The sequence below is a fragment of the Colletotrichum higginsianum genome, chromosome 8 (assembly GCF_001672515.1).
Source record: "Colletotrichum higginsianum IMI 349063 chromosome 8, whole genome shotgun sequence".
In the NCBI taxonomy this organism is placed as follows: Eukaryota; Fungi; Ascomycota; class Sordariomycetes; order Glomerellales; family Glomerellaceae; genus Colletotrichum; species Colletotrichum higginsianum.
The window spans coordinates 3,366,211-3,384,267 of NC_030960.1; the positions used below are offsets into that span (position 1 = coordinate 3,366,211).

At 53.5% G+C, this 18,057-nt stretch overlaps 4 protein-coding genes across 4 annotated transcripts; 1 reads left to right on the forward strand and 3 right to left on the reverse strand.

The window, feature by feature from the left end:
- Window positions 1–1,234: 1,234 nt before the first annotated feature.
- On the reverse strand, window positions 1,235–1,771 carry CH63R_11961 (uncharacterized protein; the record flags this gene model as incomplete). The annotated part of the gene is made up of 1 exon (XM_018306935.1): window positions 1,235–1,771. One exon carries the CDS (start codon window positions 1,769–1,771, stop codon window positions 1,235–1,237), a length of 537 nt encoding a protein of 178 aa, XP_018153776.1.
- Window positions 1,772–4,193: 2,422 nt separating this feature from the next.
- Window positions 4,194–6,059, reverse strand: CH63R_11962 (Kelch domain-containing protein; the record flags this gene model as incomplete). The annotated part of the gene is made up of 5 exons (XM_018306936.1): window positions 4,194–4,929; window positions 4,988–5,323; window positions 5,384–5,565; window positions 5,677–5,764; window positions 5,881–6,059. 5 exons carry the CDS (start codon window positions 6,057–6,059, stop codon window positions 4,194–4,196), a joined length of 1,521 nt encoding a protein of 506 aa, XP_018153777.1.
- A 986-nt stretch (window positions 6,060–7,045) lies between these two features.
- CH63R_11963 (Peroxidase) lies at window positions 7,046–7,958 on the forward strand (the record flags this gene model as incomplete). The annotated part of the gene is made up of 3 exons (XM_018306937.1): window positions 7,046–7,376; window positions 7,445–7,832; window positions 7,889–7,958. 3 exons carry the CDS (start codon window positions 7,046–7,048, stop codon window positions 7,956–7,958), a joined length of 789 nt encoding a protein of 262 aa, XP_018153778.1.
- A 1,601-nt stretch (window positions 7,959–9,559) lies between these two features.
- On the reverse strand, window positions 9,560–17,874 carry CH63R_11964 (uncharacterized protein; the record flags this gene model as incomplete). The annotated part of the gene is made up of 2 exons (XM_018306938.1): window positions 9,560–17,538; window positions 17,592–17,874. The coding sequence occupies 2 exons, from the start codon at window positions 17,872–17,874 to the stop codon at window positions 9,560–9,562; spliced, it is 8,262 nt and encodes a 2,753-aa protein (XP_018153779.1).
- Between the last annotated feature and the right edge of the window lie 183 nt (window positions 17,875–18,057).

The following is an 18,057-nucleotide window of genomic DNA, read 5'->3' on the forward strand; positions in this document are numbered from 1 at the left end:
GCCCGATATCGCCTCCCCAGGTGCGACGAACGGGGGGGGGGGGTGTCTGGCGCGCGCCAAGCTCAGAGTTTTCTCCCGCTTCGAAAAACTAACGGCACGAATAGTCATGTTCACCGAGCTTGGCGTTCTTGGCCCGACGACTCTTTTCATCACGACGAGGACCGCCCATCCACTCGATTTTACATAAATCCGTCCGCTTCCTCCGAGGAGCTTTTTCACGCCTGGGTAGGCCCTGCTTCTCGCCGCGAGCTGCAAGCCGACCGTACGTACCGGGACCCCCCCTCCCCCTTCTTACTGCATCCGGTCTCCCTTTGGGCTCTGGTTGGCGGTTGGGGGAGAGTTCAAGAGTTCAGTGTCGCTTGGGCCAAGAAAACCTTGCGCCGTTGCCGCGCCGGAGAAAACGCCTCTCTGCGACGGACAGAATGCCGGGCGAGCGCCTACACAGTTGCTTCTAACGTGGGTTTCTCTCTCTTCTAGCTGTGCAACCTCAATACGTATCTCGGTGTACATAGTTGCGAAGAGGTTTGTCATCTTGGGGCGAGCGAGCCATCGGTCGGGAGGGTATGGCAAATGCTCCGCGTATTTATGACGTTTTTGCATCCAGGAGCCTGAGGAGCCCACCGCTCAAGAGAATGCGCTTGATCTTGATGGGCCCCAGACTCAGACTAACGGGCCGACGCTCAAGAAAGTGCCTCTATGCAACCGGGAGCTAAATTGCGGAAGATATCTGTACAGTGTACTACCCCATGAACCGCCCCACGCGGAGCGTCAGCATGGCATTAAGCAAGGAGCTCCCCCGCATACTGAGTGGTCATTTCCCTCGCCAACTGTAACCTTCTTGAGGCTGAGGCCACTTGGGAAGGCGATCCAGTCCTTAAGAAGAAGAGGGGAAATCCCAAGGCCACTCTGGCCGATCACTCGGTCTTTGATAGCTGACAAATTCGGTCCAGCGCATTCCGATAGTTTTCTGAATTGGCGGCACGCAGGATCAGGCAACATCCCATCTCATCATCTTTGTGTTTCGTGATTCCAACTTGCTTTTGAAACGTCCTTCACTATGTAACCCTGGCGCAGCATCACTGAATCGTTTACCGGAAATGCGCCTAGTGACGGTCGACAGTTGGAGTCCTGGCTTCAGCTTTTGCTGATCCTCGAGCGGGCTCGGTGCGTCAGATGGCCATCGCGGCCATATTAGATGATTCCCAAAAATAACATCAGCGTGTAGAGAACATTCTCACGACATTGTGGCCCCCGAGTCTCCGCTCATCAGGAGCTTCTCGGCGGCCGCCTCATCACCTTCCTCGTCGGAGTCATCGTCTTCGTCGTCTTCATCCATGAGGTCGATGACAAGAACTGACCCCGAGCTCAGGGTGTCCAGCTGGAAGCCTGCCTGCAGGACGTCGGGGGTGTCGAATATGCAGCCGGCGACGTCGAGGCTGATGTCGGCGTCCTTCAGCGCCAGGCAGACGAGGCGGAAATGCTCATGATGGGCATCCGTCACGTCGGCGCCGTCCTTTTCCCCGTCGAAGATCAGCACGACGTTGCGATGGCTGAAGCAGAAAGTGTCGTTGACCTCGGGACGGGCCGCGTCTCTCAGCGCCGCCGCGAGCTTTGACGGCTCGGTCTGGGTGTTGGCCGTGAGTCGTGTGAAGATGCGCCCATTGAGCAATGCCGATGCCGTGCTTGGTTGCGCCGGAGAGAAGATTTTGACGTTGGGCGGCAGCGTAGGGGCGCCGGGGGCCTGGCTGTTTGACGGTTCGTTTGTGCTCATATTGGATGGTTGTTGGCGAGGGTTTGCTAGACAGCATAACAATCCGTGACCGCTGTACAATCAATTCGTCTTCGCAGTTCATCTCAGATTCGGATGCAAAGTTTTCGTGGCTGACTAATCGATACGTGCAGTGGAAGTGGAGACTCTGCGGAGGGCCGTCCGGAGCCTAAGAAGCCCGGAAGATGTTCGGGTGGACCCCGAACCCGCCGGAATACGGCCAGAATGGCAGGCGTTGCGATTCCCGGCATGATTGAAATATTCCCAAGAATCTTTCCTTGCAGAGTCTAAAGATTCATGCTGTCTTCGATGAACTGGATGCCAAGCTGGTATGTGTCTGTGTTATTAGATCGGGCCTGCATCGAAGAGACCTTTCCAGTGATGATGTGACTGAGGTTGTCGGTGCCTTCAAACAAATCGGCCTGATTATGCGATCATGCGAGAAACTACTTCGTCCGCTTGGCAAAGATCTGCATCACGCGGTATCTGAGGCCTCGGCCCTCTCACTCTTGGCCCAAGAACGATGCGTCGGCTTCGTACTCAGTTGGCCGACGGAAAGTCCAAGTAAGCAACAACGGCGGCGCGTGCGAGTTGACACCGACACCAACGCTGGCTGCCACCCCACTCGTCCTCCTTGGCTTGGAACTCCCTACTCAAAGAGCTCACGGTCTGCCGTGGGGTAAAGCATGACGTCTAAATCCACCCTTTTCAAAGCTGTACTACACCAGTTGGCTGACTGAAAGTCTCCATCGTGAATGATGAGACGTCATCTAACCGCAATTCGATTCTTCACTAATGGTATTTGGCCACGTCACCGATCAGCCTGATCATCAAAGCGGCACAACTCAGAATATAACCTACACATGTATAGTTGGCGGTGTCGATAAGCATGAACATTAGCATTCGACACTGCAGAGGAAGATGCTTTTCCATCACCAAGCCTCCATTCGATTCGGTGCCCCAACGCCATCAAAGTACGTCCTTCAACTTACGTCAGCAGTCAGCTTCGCGGGGGGGTTTCATGGCCGCAATGAAGTTCCCCAATAGCAGATGATTCGAGAGGTCAAGGTGGGCTTGGCCTGCATGGTGATGCAAGAAGGGTCCCAGGCAGTTCGGAGTCTGCTGATCCAGCTGATTCTAGCAATCACAATTGGACTGCGCCGCACGGGGTAAACCAGAGGTCCACGCCACTGCGTCCCGAAGATCCCTTGTGGAGCGTCATCAGAAGTGGCGCATGACGGCCTAAAGTATTCAACCAAGGGCAGTTAATTGCGAGTGACCGCGTTTGGTTGTGAACACCATTGGCGATGGCGGTGTTTGATCTTCAGTCAGCTGTTGTTCGGAACTGAAAAAAGCATCTTGCCAAGTGGCGAGTATGGCGATGATGGTCGCGACGAAATGGTCTTCATCGACATTGATGATGTAGGCTTTACCGATGCCGAGTACATGTAGTTGGAATAGGGCGAGAATCTAAGATTATTTAAACCACTCAGAGAATCCTGTAGACGAAGAATGCATTTTACCATCACCACATAAAAGATCAGCCAAGACGCGTAGCAAACGAACACCAACTTCCAACCATAAATCACCTGATTACAACCCCCTCTCCTCAACGTATCCATCATAATGGCCCCCAGGTATGTTTTCCTGATCAGAATCTCGTGTGACAGCGCAAAGGCAGCCGAACTAATATGAACCCCCAACTTCCAAAGCCCCAACAGACGGTTCTCACTCAACCTCTCTCCCGCCTCCAGGGCGACGAAACGGGTGATGGCACAACGCAGCGACAATCGTCGCTCCTTCGATTCCCAGGCTAGCTCGTCCACCCTTGGCGCTATGCCCGTCGTCCAAGTCGAAAGCTACTTGACGGCTCCGGCTGCACGCTGGTCGACCGCAAATCGAATTTGAGTCTCTTTTCGATGTATCAGAGCTGTGGATCACAAATAGTTCTGTACTTTTGGTTTTCTTATATTCTGGACGGCATGATCTGATTCACAACGAAGCTCTCGTTCGGAATTGGCGATGCCCTGGCGAATACCCCGATCGGAAAGCGTGTCCAAAGAACAACTTGTATCATTTTTATCCAAAAACATGTATTTGAATCAAAAACAATGACGTTTGCATTCTCTGACGCGGATGCATTTTGCAATTAATGGAGTTGTTTTCTATGAGGTTTCCAACCTTATAATCTGCTCGACTGAGATAATCTTCAATGCCTCTATACTTCTCTCACTGGTCCGTGGGAACAGAATCGTGAAGGTGAGAGACAAGAGGATAGATTTAGGTTCGCGTGGGTGGATGTACTAGAAATATAAATAGATCTACGACGTGGTAAATATCATACAAAGAATTACTCGAGTCTCAAAGGACCCCTCCGATCGTAATCAAACTCATTGAAGCGCATTCTAAAAGCTGCCTCCCCCCCTCAGAGAGAAACTTTGAAGAACTTGGCCACACAGGGCACTCCGGCCTCGTTCATGGCGAAAAGCATGTAGTACCCGGGGACGGCCACGCCGTAGTCGGCCGGGACATTGACAGTGAACGCCTGGCCGTCGCCACCGTCCTGTCCATCGAGGGGGATGCGCCGCTGGTCCGTGTTGACGGTGTGGGTGGTCGCGCTGACGCGGATCATACTGAAGGTGTACGCGCCGGCATCCTGCATGGTGACCGTGATGGCGGCTCCAGCCTTCACGGTGGTCTCCGAAAGGTCTTGGATAACCGGCCGCTTGGCCGGGGTCTTGCCGTCGGCTTCGAACAGGTACGGCGGCGACCAGAACTGCCCGTCGAAGTGGTTCTCCTTGCAGTTGGCGCCGCAGAGACCGCCGCCGCCGGACCAGATCGTGGCATCCGCCATCAACAGCGCCGTGGAGTGGTAGTTGCGGGGAACAGTGTGCGGCGTCGTCGGAGTAAAGACGCCCGTGGCCGGGTCGAACAGCTCCGGGGTGAGCTGGGGAGTGCTGTCCGAAAAGAGCTGCATCTGCCGCATCCCGCCCACGACCCAGATCTTGCCGTCCGGCATGACGACCGCGTTGGCAAAGCCGCGGTTGAACTTGCCGTTCTGCAACTTCTGGACCTGGACCGCTTGGCCGGGCTCGCCGAGGGTCAGGATGTGTGCGTTGCTGCTCGACGCGACGCCGGTATAGGCCTTGCCACCACCGTAGCTAGGGGGACACAGATCAGATCCGGGAATCTAGGACATGGAGCTTGCTCATGACTCACGTGAAGATCTTTCCTGCCACCGCGTCGTACATGACGGAGACACCACACATGGAGTCGTCATCGGCACCTCGCAAGCCGGCGGGCGTGTTCGCGCCGGTGCCCTTGGTGTAGTACCAGTTCATCTGCTTGGCCGGACCAGCATGGAGAACGGTTCCATTCTTCCAAGACCACAACCAGGCGTGGCTGTCGGGGAACAACCCTCGCTGCATGACCAGAGGCTTGACCGGGCACCCGGCCAGCTTCGTCCAAGTGTTGGCCTTGGGGTCGTACACCTCGCCGTCCCGTCTGCCGGCTCCAGAGAAGGAGCCGCCAATCACGAAGATCTTGCCTTCGGAACTAATTCGAGTTTTTATATCAGCAACAGGTTGGTTGTGAGGAGCCACAAGATATGCTTACGTGGTGCAGCTCGACTGATATCCTCTGGAAATCTGCATATTGGACAACGGAGTCCACGAAGAGAACTCGCCCTTCTTGAAGTCAAGGACACTGGTCTTTGAGGCACTAGAACCTCCGGTAACTATGATGCGCCCGTTTTCGTCCATGGAGGTGCCGGGACAGAACATGTCGTGCTGCGTGTTCTGTTCCACATGTCCGTGTTAGCGGACCGATGTTCTCCTTATGACCTCTGGCCCTGCGATTTGGAAAGTTCGGGAGGGTATTGGATGAAGAGCAGTGTGAATGAAACTTACCTGAATGAGAGCGTCGCTGACCTTCCCGGTTTTGACATCATAGATCGACGTGTAAGTCTTTCCATTCCCAGCGGTCGTCCAGCGGTTCCTATCCACCACTCAATGTTAGCAATCCACATGGTAAGTTATGCAATGCTGACTCGGGCTCATATAAAACCAACGTCAACCGCGTTCAGTGAGAAAAAAAAAAAGAAATTGTCTTACGGCCAACCGCTGGACCAGACCAGCATGTTTCCCGTCTCGGGAAGCAAAGCCACGGCGACGGGGACAACTGGGAACTTGACCATCGGTCCCCATTGGCCAACATTCTGAGCTTCGGAGACGGCGGCAAAAACGAGCACCACCGCAGGCAAGCTGCGAAGTGCGGAGTAGAGAGTGACCATGATGAAAGAGAGTGGCGTAACGAATAAGCGAATGATGCGTTGAACAGCTACTGAATGTTGTGAATGGCAATGAAGACTTGACTGGGGACTTGAGCGACTTCATGTACTCCTTCGTTTACAGTGCTCTCGTCATCGTTCTTCACCAAGTCCGTTCTTACTTTCCTCTAGACTTCCAAGTGCGAGAGCTATATGTTTCAGGCAACTCCTGTAGAACAGATCCAGCCCGAGTCGCTTAGAACGCCAACGCGAATATACACATCTGGCAGATCAAGGAAACATGGCCTGGGGGCCCGATAAGGTTGCGGATCTTGTCCCCCGCAGCACAGCGCGCACGCCGTCTGCATTTTGGCCGTCTGCATTTTGGACTAGTTCTCAACTTTCTCCTGAGCTAGGTAAAGCATATTGTGATGATGGAACTATTTTTGCTTCCCGCTAGCCTCTTCGAACGACAACTGGGGCTAGAACGCGGGTTGGGCTCACGAGCTACGTAGTGCTTAAGGCCGACTAGTCACTGGTGGCGCCCTTCGCGTAACCACACTCACCTGTTGTAGAGCCGTGCGCAATTGACGGTTCCATGGAGAGTCCCATGAACCATTGCTGGAAGAGGGAGGCCGCCTTAGGAGACCAGTCCGTCGAAAAGCTAAAATCAAGCTCCCAGTGTTTAGCTATGTCGTCCCCTTTCTCTCCGTTGCGATCTTCCGTTCAGGAGGAGGTAGACTTAGTGTTCTCAGGCGGCCACTCCCAAGACACCAACGTCCTTAATAAAACAGTAGCGTTTTCTGTAAACGTCCAAGCAGAGACGAGAACGTTCTAGGGAGGATGAAGACTGGCGTTTGGTAGTCTATCCTTGGAGACCACCAGATGACAAGACAGTCTTATAGCTCTATAGGACGTCCCTGAACATGAGGTAAGTTAATATTGCAACACCATCACAAGTCTTGCAGCTCTCCTTTTTCCTACCTCATCTCTTGGGGACCGTTTCAATCATGCCTTCTTCATACAGGCTTACTTCTTTATTACTTGCAATTATTCTTGCCTTTACCGCAACATGCCACGCACGATCCTGCCCCCCTGTATGGAACAAGGTTGCTGCAGACCTGAGAAGCTCCTTTGCAGGATGTCCCTCCGAGGCGAGACAGGCAATGCGCGCCGCGTTCCATGATTGCTTCCCTGGATCCTGCGACGGCTCTCTGATCTTGGCCAACGAGTGTCTCGACAGGGAAGAGAATGTACAGATGCAGCCCATCTGCGAGTTACTGGGCGAAAAGGCCATTGCCTACAACGTCAGCACCGCCGACATGATTCAAGCGGCAGCAGGTAAGCGGCGTCATGCCAGCCGTCTGGCTTGATGGATAGCATCGAGCTATGCTAACGGGAGCCCATAGCCTTCGGAGTTGCGGCCTGCGGGGGTCCCAGAGTCTACTTCTTCGTCGGGCGAAAGGATTCCGCTATACCTAATGCCGAGGGCACGCTGCCCACGCAAGACTCCGACGCCGCCTCCCAGATAACCGCCTTCAAGAAGAAGGGCTTCACGGCCACGGATCTCGTGGCCCTCGTCGGGGCGCACAGCGCGGGTCAGAGCATCCAGGAGCTGTCTTTCGATTCGACCCCCGAGAAGCTGGACAGCACCGTGTTCTACCCCGAGACGTTCCAAGAGATGACGCCGACCTCGTTGGGCAGCGACGTCGCCCTCAGCAACTCGCGGGAGACCAAGAACATCTGGAAGGGGTTTGGGGCGAGCCAAACGCGGTGGAATTCCGCGTTCAAGCTGGCGTGAGTTCGATGTCATTCGCATTGCTTGAAACTCTGTCACTAATCATTGTGAGCAGGATGGCGAAGATGAGCATCATGGGAAACGACCTGGGGAAGCTTGCAGACTGCTCCAAACTGGTATCCTGAATGAGGGTCAAGGCCAGCCGCAATGCGGTCATGTAAAGAAACAGACTGGGGCGTAATTCTGGGTCTATATAATGAGTAAAAAAAAACCCATTTCTGGACATATTCGAGATTGGGTTGGATGGCCGCGCCAATGTTTCCATATATGTTGCAAAGTGTTTCCCAGTATGGGGCAGGGTGGACGAGGAGACTTGGTCGTATCGCAGTAGCGGACTGTTCAACTGCTGCTTCAGCGCGCTAAATTACAAGAAAGTGATTGAAAGAGAAGAAAGCTTGCTCGTCATCTCATGTTCATGCATAAGGTGCAGCGAGTTCTGAATAATGACACTGCTACCGTGACTGACATATCAAAATAACTTCACTTACTCATATACATACACGCTCCAAGGGCTGAACTCTGCGCAACTTCAGTCGCACCTCTATCGATTGATTACATGTCCATGTCCATACCATTTGCAAAATCCGAATCATCAAGCGTTCTGTGATCCAAAATCCTTCCCAGGTGCGTCTTGTCGATCGACTCGCAATTCCTCCTGATCTTCATCGTAAGAACGCGCAGGAACTTGATCAAATTAGGCGTTTCAGTGTCCATGACATTCGTAGACGAGCCAGAGAGTTCGGGCTCAGAGTCCTTCTGATCCGCCGACCTCAGGCCTAAGAAGCGGCGAACGCTGAGATACTCATTCATCGACTTCATGTAAAGCTGGCCCGAGAACAAATTGAGCTCGTTCGTAAAGACTTCCGGCATGACTCTTGGAATAGGCTGGTGAGGCGTTGTGTGGAGCCTCAGAGTGTCTAGCGGGCGGTATCCAATATTTGGGCGTGGCGCGTACAGATGCAGAGAGACATGTCTCGAAACTCGTATCTCCGGCAAAAGCTCTTGCGCCTCATATGGACTGATGACCACTGCTTGCTCAACGACTCCCGCACTCGACGCCGTTGTCAAGATCCACTGCACAGGTCTCTGGAACAGGTCTGAGGTGTGTCCTTTTCCCACCGGAATAATAGTGCGGGTGAAATCTGTCGTGACCAAAAGACTCGGGGGAAATTTGGCGACGTCGTAATATTGGGCAGCACTGGTGTCCGACAACGCCTGGAAAGCGAAAAGGAAGGCTGGGGAGTCCTTCACAACAGTCCCCTTGGAGATGAATGCTCTGACATCCGGATGTATCGCGTGTTCGGCGGGTGTCGCATGAGGAGGTTTCTGCACTTCTCGTTCCTGTTCGACCTCGGGTGACAACTCTCGCTCCTGCTCCTCGCGAAACGTCGTCGACTCGAGCTTGAGACCCCCGAATTGACGCAGCCTCTGGGTGATGGCGTCGGCGCAATGCTCATTGTCCAGACTGATTTGCGAAGTGTCGAGCTGATGGCCTGGCCTGTATCGTACCTCAATGGTCTGGGCCTCTTCCTCGAGGAATTCTTCGGCCTGTGTCTGGCTCAGTTCGGTTTCTTCGGCATCAACTCGAGCCTCGTCCCACAGGATTTCGTGTCGCTGGTAGCGGCGGCCCTGGTTTGCCCACAGCCAAATGCCTCTCTGGAGATCCGCAAAGGTCTCAGAGATGGACCACTCCAAGATGTGAGCTACGGTTATGGCCGTGTCGCCGCTATTCTGTGACCTTGCCGTAATCTTTTGCCGGATTTCGTCGGGAACGCAGAAGACCACAGATTGTCCCTTTCCGAGCTTCCGCATCCGCATGCAAGCTTAGGAATCTTGTCAGAGGGAGGCTATCAGGGGGGGTGTTGATTGACTTGCCTTGGACTAGTCTGTCCTTCGTCAGGTTGGCTCCCAGTGTCACGGCAGCTCGGTATCCTCCGGGGAGCTTGAGGTCTGTTCCTCTGGTGTGCGCCTCATCTAAGAACACAAGACAGACATCGGTCTGGTTGGCAAACGGAGACGTCTGGAAGCTCTCAACTCGGCCCCTGCGGTCGACGACGCAGATGTGATCGTCCTCGTCACAGAAAATAACAGCCTGTGTCATTTCGTGGTTGTCCATCATCTGAAGCCACCGTTTCGCAACTCCCAGGTTATCCAGCTCTAGTATCTGAGCGCCGACGTCGAGAATGACACGGGCCGGCGGGTCCAGTCGAACAACCATTTCCAACAGTGTCTCAGCGACTGACTTGTCGGAACCTTTGACCGCCGGCATCAATGCTACCGAGTTCTCGTTCTGGAGAAGGTATTCCAGAACCAGCGCGTTGGTCGGCTTCTGCTCTGGAAGATCGAGCTGTTTGACGCTCAAAGGGAGAAACGCCCGGGAGTCGTTTGTCCCGCTGAAGCCCGTGGTTGCGTTGACCTTCTTCGCCCCAATGTCCCACCCGGAGGCCGAAAGCTTGTGCGGGAACTCCTTCATCTCCTTGGGAAAGACAATGTGTTGAAGGAAGTAGTCGATCGTCCCCTTGGAAAAGCGAATGCAGGGAAAGACCTGTTCGACGCATTGCTGGCGGTCTTCGAGGTTGATTCCCGTGAGCTGTTGAAAAGCTACCGGTAGGTTGTGACTGTCCTTTACCCAGTAGCCGTACTCCATATCGGCCTGATCTGATCGCGTAAGATGCTCAAAGCTCATGAAAAGCTCAGAATCGTCCAGTCCACCATAATAGTAACTAAGAGATGTTAGAATGACGATGACGTCTGGATGGCTGAACTCGGACCGGGCGCTTGGGTTGTCCTTTGCTCGGTACGGCACTGCAAGTCGCGTGCTGGGACGTCTGTTGTGATCAAGTCCATAGTCAACCCTCCATCTCTTCTGACAAAACACGAAACCGAGTATTTGGCTGGAGATGAGCCCTCGCAAGAGCAGAATCGCGTCCTTGGTCGAGGAGGACCAGAGTTCGGACGTTTCAACCGCGTCGATCTCAGATTTGGACAAGTCGGTCTTGTATATGTAGGTGAACACGGCATTCTGTACGTGAGAAGACTGAATGGCCATCGGAAGACCTTTTGAGCCAGCTTTGCTGAGATGGCGAGCCACAAGGCCGAGGAGCAGATCTCTGGCGCTTTCTTGTAGGATCCGCGTCCTAGGGAAACAGCCGTCATGTTGCGCAGACACTTCTATCGAGTCGGCATGGGCTTTTTGAACCTCTGGAAGGAACTTCCTCACAACCTCAAGGACTTGTTGTATGCACACCCACCGGTCGGGGCTGAACTCAACCGGCCTCTGAGTTCCCATGGTGTAGACGAGCTCGAATTTGACGCTGAAGTTCTCGTCGCTTTCATCCACAATATCGCGAGAGACACGACCAAGAAAGTCTTTGGCTCTTACCAGAGACTGACTCACGCTTGCCTTCCTCAAGATGGCTGTCTCGATAGCCATCAGTTGGAAAGATAGGATGTGCTCCGGCTGAACTAGTAGGATGCCTCGGCAGTCCATGCAGTCTTGAAAGATGGCCTGGATTGCCGTCGTTTCAGAAATATCGACCCTTACCGCTCGGGAGAATGGGATATGGAAGATGCGCCTGTCGAGAAGGCCGCCCAGCTTCGATACCATCATCTGAAGCATTTGCTTGGACTGAGGCTTGGCCACAATGACCCTGACGAGACACGATCCGTCTGCGAGGGCTGCTGCAACCATCGGAACGATGACGGAGGATTTCCCCTCTCCCATGTTCAACTGCATGACGGCGTTCTCGTTTCCGGGCGGGCTCCTCATCTTTTCGGCAATGTTCTCCTGGACCTCTCGAACCGTGATGCTGCTTTCGACTTCCAAGAGAAGAGTATCTGGGTAGTCTCTGGGAGACCAATTGGTGTGCCCAGGGTTTCGTAGCTCGTTCTCTAGCGCGATCGGATCTCCCAACGAGGCCACCATTCGTTCCGCGCGCTGAAGTTGGGATAGAGTTAGGCCAAACTGGATCAAGCAATCCCTCCATGCGACGGGGGTATTGTTGAGATGTACGTGGTTCAGCCGTTGTAGAAGAGACGACACCGAGAGTCTGGGGCGTTGGTAGTAATCAAAGATGTGCGTGGCACACTTAGATGGGCCGATTGCTGGTAAATCGAAGAGTGTGTCCATAATGAGACCAAGGAGCTTCTGGGTGTGATCACTCCAAACCTGCAAATAGGAACACAGCCGACTCTCCAAGTCGTCGTCCAGAGAGTCAGACCGACTCTCTGTGAGCTGGCGTCTCTGTAAAGCGTCCGAGCTTGATTCGAGGTCTTGAATATATCTTGCTTGGTACTCTCCCAAAGTCTTCCTGGAGAGGCTGGAAAGCAGGCTTGGGAGCCGGTAGTCTCGCCTCTGGTGCTTATGAACTGACTCAAGGTCAAAGATCCGGGGTTCCGTCACAATGGAAGGTGGTTGACAGCTCTTGAAGAGGGCATCTTCGCTGACAAAACGTGGTCTTGAGGACAGAGCGGGGCATGGCGTTGCCATTAAAGACTTCTTCAGGGTTCGAGGCTTAATCTGTGATGGCATCGATCGAACGATCTCTCCTAGGTAGTCCTTGAATTGAAGATTGTCGTACCATGTCTTAAAGAGTGCCTGGATGCCGGGCAGTGCTTCTTTAACCCGGACGTACATATCCCAATGGCACTTTTCGGAGTGGTTCGGCGGTATCTTTGGAACTTTGCACGGCCACTGAGACCGAAGAATATCCAGAAGGGCGTCAACCGCGCGCCTCAGATTGGCCTGGTAGTCTTTCTCCTGGCGTTGCATAAAAGCGTAATCGGACTCATGCACCCGCTGGTGTAGACGCGGCTCCGGGCTTTCGTCAAAAGGGACACAGCTGTCTTCTAAACGCGCACGTATCCGGGTTGCATCGAACGTACAGCCATCTCGAAGATCGAAGAGAACGCCCCCTGGGGCGGAAACACCGGCAACGTGCTGGCTCGTTTGTGAAGAGGCCAACGTCTGAAGCACAGCCGTGTCCGTGTTCTGTGCAAAGGCAAGCGTCGCCAGCCACATCATCAAGTGGTGCTTGTTGACAGATGTCCTCAGGCTCTTTTGTAGGCCGATCCAGTTAGAGGTTATGAAGTCTAGCGAGGAGTTCTTCGACAGGAGGTCTGCGTCATAGGTGACTTGCGCGGTAGGGAGGTCGCAGTCGCTGCCCGAAACCGAGGTGCTGTTGCTTAGGAAATTCCAAAGAAGACTCTCCATGCCCGTGGGTAAGGACTCTATTAGAACGGGCTCCTCCGAAAAGACAAGCTGCCCAATCTTGAAAGCCTGCGAGCTTGCAGAGGATCCGGCACGGTCTCTTGCGGCGTAAGGAGCATCGTGATGCAGACTGAAGCTCTCCGCCCCGAACCCGGACACCCGAAACGTTGATGAACGGAGAATGTCTCGTTTGAGGAGATAGGAGTCCACTCGGTTCGGTTCTGGATCTGGTGGGCTAACGTAACATTCCGGGTGGAAGAACTTGGATCTCTCCGCCTGCTTGAAGATGGATTGCACATGGCCTAGGAATAGGCCTTGCTGTGCCAAGAATCCCAACTGGGAGTCCCAGGTAATGGTCTGCATAACGCGCTCGCTGGCAGGGTAAAATCTTCTACCCGGTGTGAGCTGGGCAAGCTTGCTCAGGATGTTGATGTTCTCTCCCGTCAGCACGTCGAACGACTTAACCGAGGCCGAGCTGAGAATGGACAAGGCCTGTTCTGTTCCCGTTCTCTCCGTGAGGGGGTCAGGAATCGCAAAAGATGTCAGAGCATGCAGGTAGGAAAGGAACAGATTGCTCTGCCGGCTTTCGTTGCTGACGAGCCTCGCGAGTCTATCGTCCACTTCGTAGGCATGCACTCTCGCAGCGTCGCCTTTGGAAATACAAACTTCGACATGATCTTTCGTCTTTGCGAACGATACCCGTCCCTCAAGCACGAGAACCTTTCGGCGTGCAGGGATGGCTGGATGGCGAGGTTGGTCGTCTCTCAGGACCAGCTTGTCTTTCAGGCCAACCAGTGTGCCAATGAACTGGTCGGGGTCAACTGACATCCCTCGGTACTGCCGTGAAAGTATAGAAGGCGGCTGACGAGGAGCATAACCGAATTCCAAACGAGCTCGAGGGAGTTCCACGGCGACTGACGAGTCCGACTTTCTGCGGACTATGTGGATCCAATAAGGGTCTTCGAGCGGCCGAAAGATTGTGGAAATCAGCTGAGCCGATTGACTGCGTACATCGACAAGTGTAGAGTCGTCTCGGACAAGCTGCCACTTGCTGTCGTAGTGAACCCTTGTAAGCCTCCAGTGCGATGTCGCAAGCAGCCATGGAGCCTTGTTATCGCGAAACTCGACACACTCCCCCGTGTAGTCCCACCAATGGACATAATCCTCCACGAACTTGGTCGGTAAACTGCCCCTGAGACACCGTTTTGGAACCAACTCGTAGTTGAAATTACCTCTCGAGGCCTGCACCAAGAAATCTGGCACAGTTCGCCCGGGGCCATGGGTGAGACCCAAGTGGACCAGGTAGCCTGCGTATCGTCGCTTGAGAGAGAATCGCATACCCGGAACCGGCGTGGGCATAATCTCGGCTGACAAGGACCCAAAAAGGGATTTGTAAGACTCATGATCGAGGTAGTCTTTCGGCAGACGATTCAGGGGAACGCCGTCGACCAGAAACTCCCCGGTAAGAAGACAGAAATGCACCACCATCGGTCTTGGAGACGCGGTGATGCTGGTCAACCATGATCTATGCTTCACTGATACTTGTTCCCACACGCGACTTGGCTGGTAAACGGACCAGGACGCGGAGATCGCGTCATCTAGCCCGGGGCTTCCCCCGGACATAATCCGCTCTCTGAGAAACCTGCAATGTAGGAAAGATGTTCTCTGCCAGCGGGAATGAAGATACTGAACTGACGCATCGAGAGAAGCCAGAAGAGCCTGGGCACCCTCCTGGATGTTGATAGAGCACTGGAGAAACGTAGAGACGCTTGCATTGCCCGAGAAGACGGCGTCTTGGAACCTCTCGTCAATGTTGAACGTGTCCGCGCAGATCAAGTAGGACTCGAGAGCCCTGCGCTGGAACTCCAGCTTGTCAACGTCGACTGACGACTCCTGGGCCTTGATCTTCAGACCCTGTGCCCAAGAAAACGTGACGTCTCTCGCTTTTGACAGGAATCTGATGCATTCTCGCTGGATGTCGGAGGAAGGAGTCAGGGAAAGGAGACAGCGAGCAAGGGCTGTGAAAGCCGTCAAGGCGGCGGATGACTGCCAGTTCTCTTCGAAGCGTTGTGTTGCCTCGAAAAGGCCTTCCATCATCCTTGAGGCGAATTTCTCATCCTCGCAGATATCGTGGGCACATCGAGACGCGGATTTGTTAGGTGGGCCAGCTTGGTAGATACACTGCTGAATGACGAGAACAGTTTCCCTTCGGTTGAAGTCCACTGAAGGGGAGAAGAGTTGAATCATGATATTTCTCAATTGGATATTGTATCCAAGAGGAATGGAAGCGATGGCCTTAAATTCCTCGATCGTCATGTCATCGGGGCACTCGTGTAGGTTCGCCAGTATTGTGTTTGGTGGAGGACCGCTGGGCATGGACGAAGGACGAAAAATGTATTCCTGGACGTGTTTTGAGGCCGGAGGCATCTTGTAAGTGCAATCCTTTGGGATCGTGTCTGTAGGTCGGAACGGAGTAAGAAAGCAGGACCGTCGACCGTCGTAGCATGCGTAGTGAAGCCCGTTGATGACGCAAACCGAAGACTCAGTAGCCGTTGAAACAGAAACCATCCTCCGATGTGTCGCCATATGGGGTTTGTCCTCCGAGAGAAGACTGATGTGTTGACTGCTCACGTTGCTTTGAAAATACCGAGAAAGGCCTTGGTAGCCCTTCAAGAAATGGTGTGAGCGAGGCCGTCCTTCACAGTTGAAACAAACTTTCAGGACGTTGAACAGAAAGTAGATACTGGCTTCGCGCCAGCTTCCAAAGCCTTCGGGGACGGACAGCTCGAAGACCGTCGACTTCAAGGCAAGCAGCCCGTTCGGAAGCGGCCACTCGTGGATTTCGATCTGCAAGCTGTTGGCTTGTTCGAAATATGAACAACGCGAGCAATAGCGGCTGTGAGCCTTAAAGGGAACGCCCGTTATTTTGTTGTAACCCTGGTAATACTCGCAAGAGCTCGCGTGATACTTCCTCATGAGATCGTCGTACTTATCTTTCAATCTGCGCAGCTTGTTTTTCTTGCGCTCACGGTCTTTCCGTGCCTGCTCTTCGATTTCGCTCCGAAGAGACTGGTGTTTGACGGACTGATCGAAGTAACGAACGGAAAAACACCCAGAGGATCCATATGTCGTGTAAATGTTTGGAGCAGAGGATCTCGACTCGCACTTCTCAAGGCGCTCTCTAACATACGACTCGGCGTTATGCAGTCTCTCCAAATGGGCCCTGGTCGTAAGGAGCAAGTTCTGGAAAAGGCCCAAGGGGATCTCGGGATCAAAGTTCCTGAGTAGTGGATGAATCTGGATTGTAGCCTTGTCGCAGACGATCCAGAGTTCCAAGATCGTTAACAACATGATGGAGATTAATTCGGGATTACTTTTATCTCCATAGAACGTGCTGGCCTTGCCGTGGTAGTCTTCGATGAGGCTTCGGAGCTGAGAACATGTGTTGGCAGTAGTCTTATGTCCTGCAAACCATGTCTGCAGATTTTTGCCAACCCAAGCCTCAAAAGCCGTCAGGTGTAGAGACAAGTGTGCATTGTCTGGTACAACTACCTCGGACGGTAGCAACGAAGAGTCATACAATGACACCGTCCATGAAGGGCTGAAGTGGGAGGCTGCTGTCTGGGTGCCTCGCCTGGCAAAAGAAGCCAGGAAGTCATCGAGCTCGGGGAGATGCATGATGGAGTCCTTCTCAAAATCCGACGCCTCTAGAGCTCCTAACTCTTTGCCGAGGCCAGGCGAGTCCTGCTTCTGGATGTTGAGCCAGCGGTCCGACAACAGTTTGTTTGCTTGACGCATGGTCTCGCGAACGTGGTCGAGAGCGGCGGGGACAGGCTCCGATGTAAGCTTGAGCAGCCGCCTGGACAGCTTGGCGACCATGCACAGCAAGAGGTCGGACTGCAAGTTGGACTGAACGGTAGATTCCAGGCTATTATGGAGGATCTCAGCCATGAAGAAGGCCATGAATGATTTGTAAAGGCTGTTGTCGGGGTCAGCCAGCCTGCCGAAGATCAGCTGCAGACTGACGCGAACAAGCAGCCATGTGGGAGAACGACGCCACGGGAGCAAGGTGTTGTTCCAGTTGACCTCGTCACGGGTGTTCTTAGAAATTCTCGCTTCGTCGAGAGGATGACCGACGGCGAGCAAGAAGGCGTAGAGGAGCTCCGTGACCATCTTCGGGTGGGTAGTGTCACGGCTTTCTTCGTGAAGTTTCCCCGCCTTTTTGGCGCATGGCTGGGTTCCCGCAGCCCGTTGAAAGCTCATGGTCGCCAAGGTTTCCGCGAGAGTCTCTTTGAAGCCCAGTTGGTTGAACTTTTCAAGATCGACGGTCACACCGACACCGGGGAAGGTCCTGCGGAGACGACCAGAAGTCGCCATGGCAGCTTCGTTGGTTGAAGATAGCTCAAACGCCTCCAAGCGGACCGAGTTGTGGACTTTGGTGATCAGGACCCCGGCATTCTGGGCGCTAATGTTGAGAGGAATCGTTGACATTGCGCCTTGAATAGAATCAGTGCTGCCAGAAGACCGAGAATCGTGTTGGAAAACTTACCTTGTCTGGGTAGCTTGTGCAGCATTTCGAGCAACTCATCCTCGTCGACAGCTGGATCCTCTCCTCGAGGCCGATGAACGCGAATCATGGCCTCCATCAGCTCACCAGCTGCTGCCACGGCCTCCACGCTGATCTTTGGAACAAAGCTGCAAAACTTGACTAAAGCGTCTCGAACGCAATGGAGCAAAACGGTTTCATTCTTGACACTGAAATCATCTGTCTGGGGCAATTGGGGCGGGAGGAAAACGTGATGAATAAGATACAAAGCTGCTTGGCTGGACATTTTGATGTAAAGAGCAAATTTTTAGAAGTTGATATCTTTCTTGTTGATGTTTAACTGTTAGTTGTTGATAGAATAGTGTTGCGGTATCGTGGCACCTGTTCTCTGGGTCATTGTGATTTCTACAGCCGCGGGTTCGGGGACGTATTTTATAATTTTCCTCGTCATTAATGATACAGAGATGAA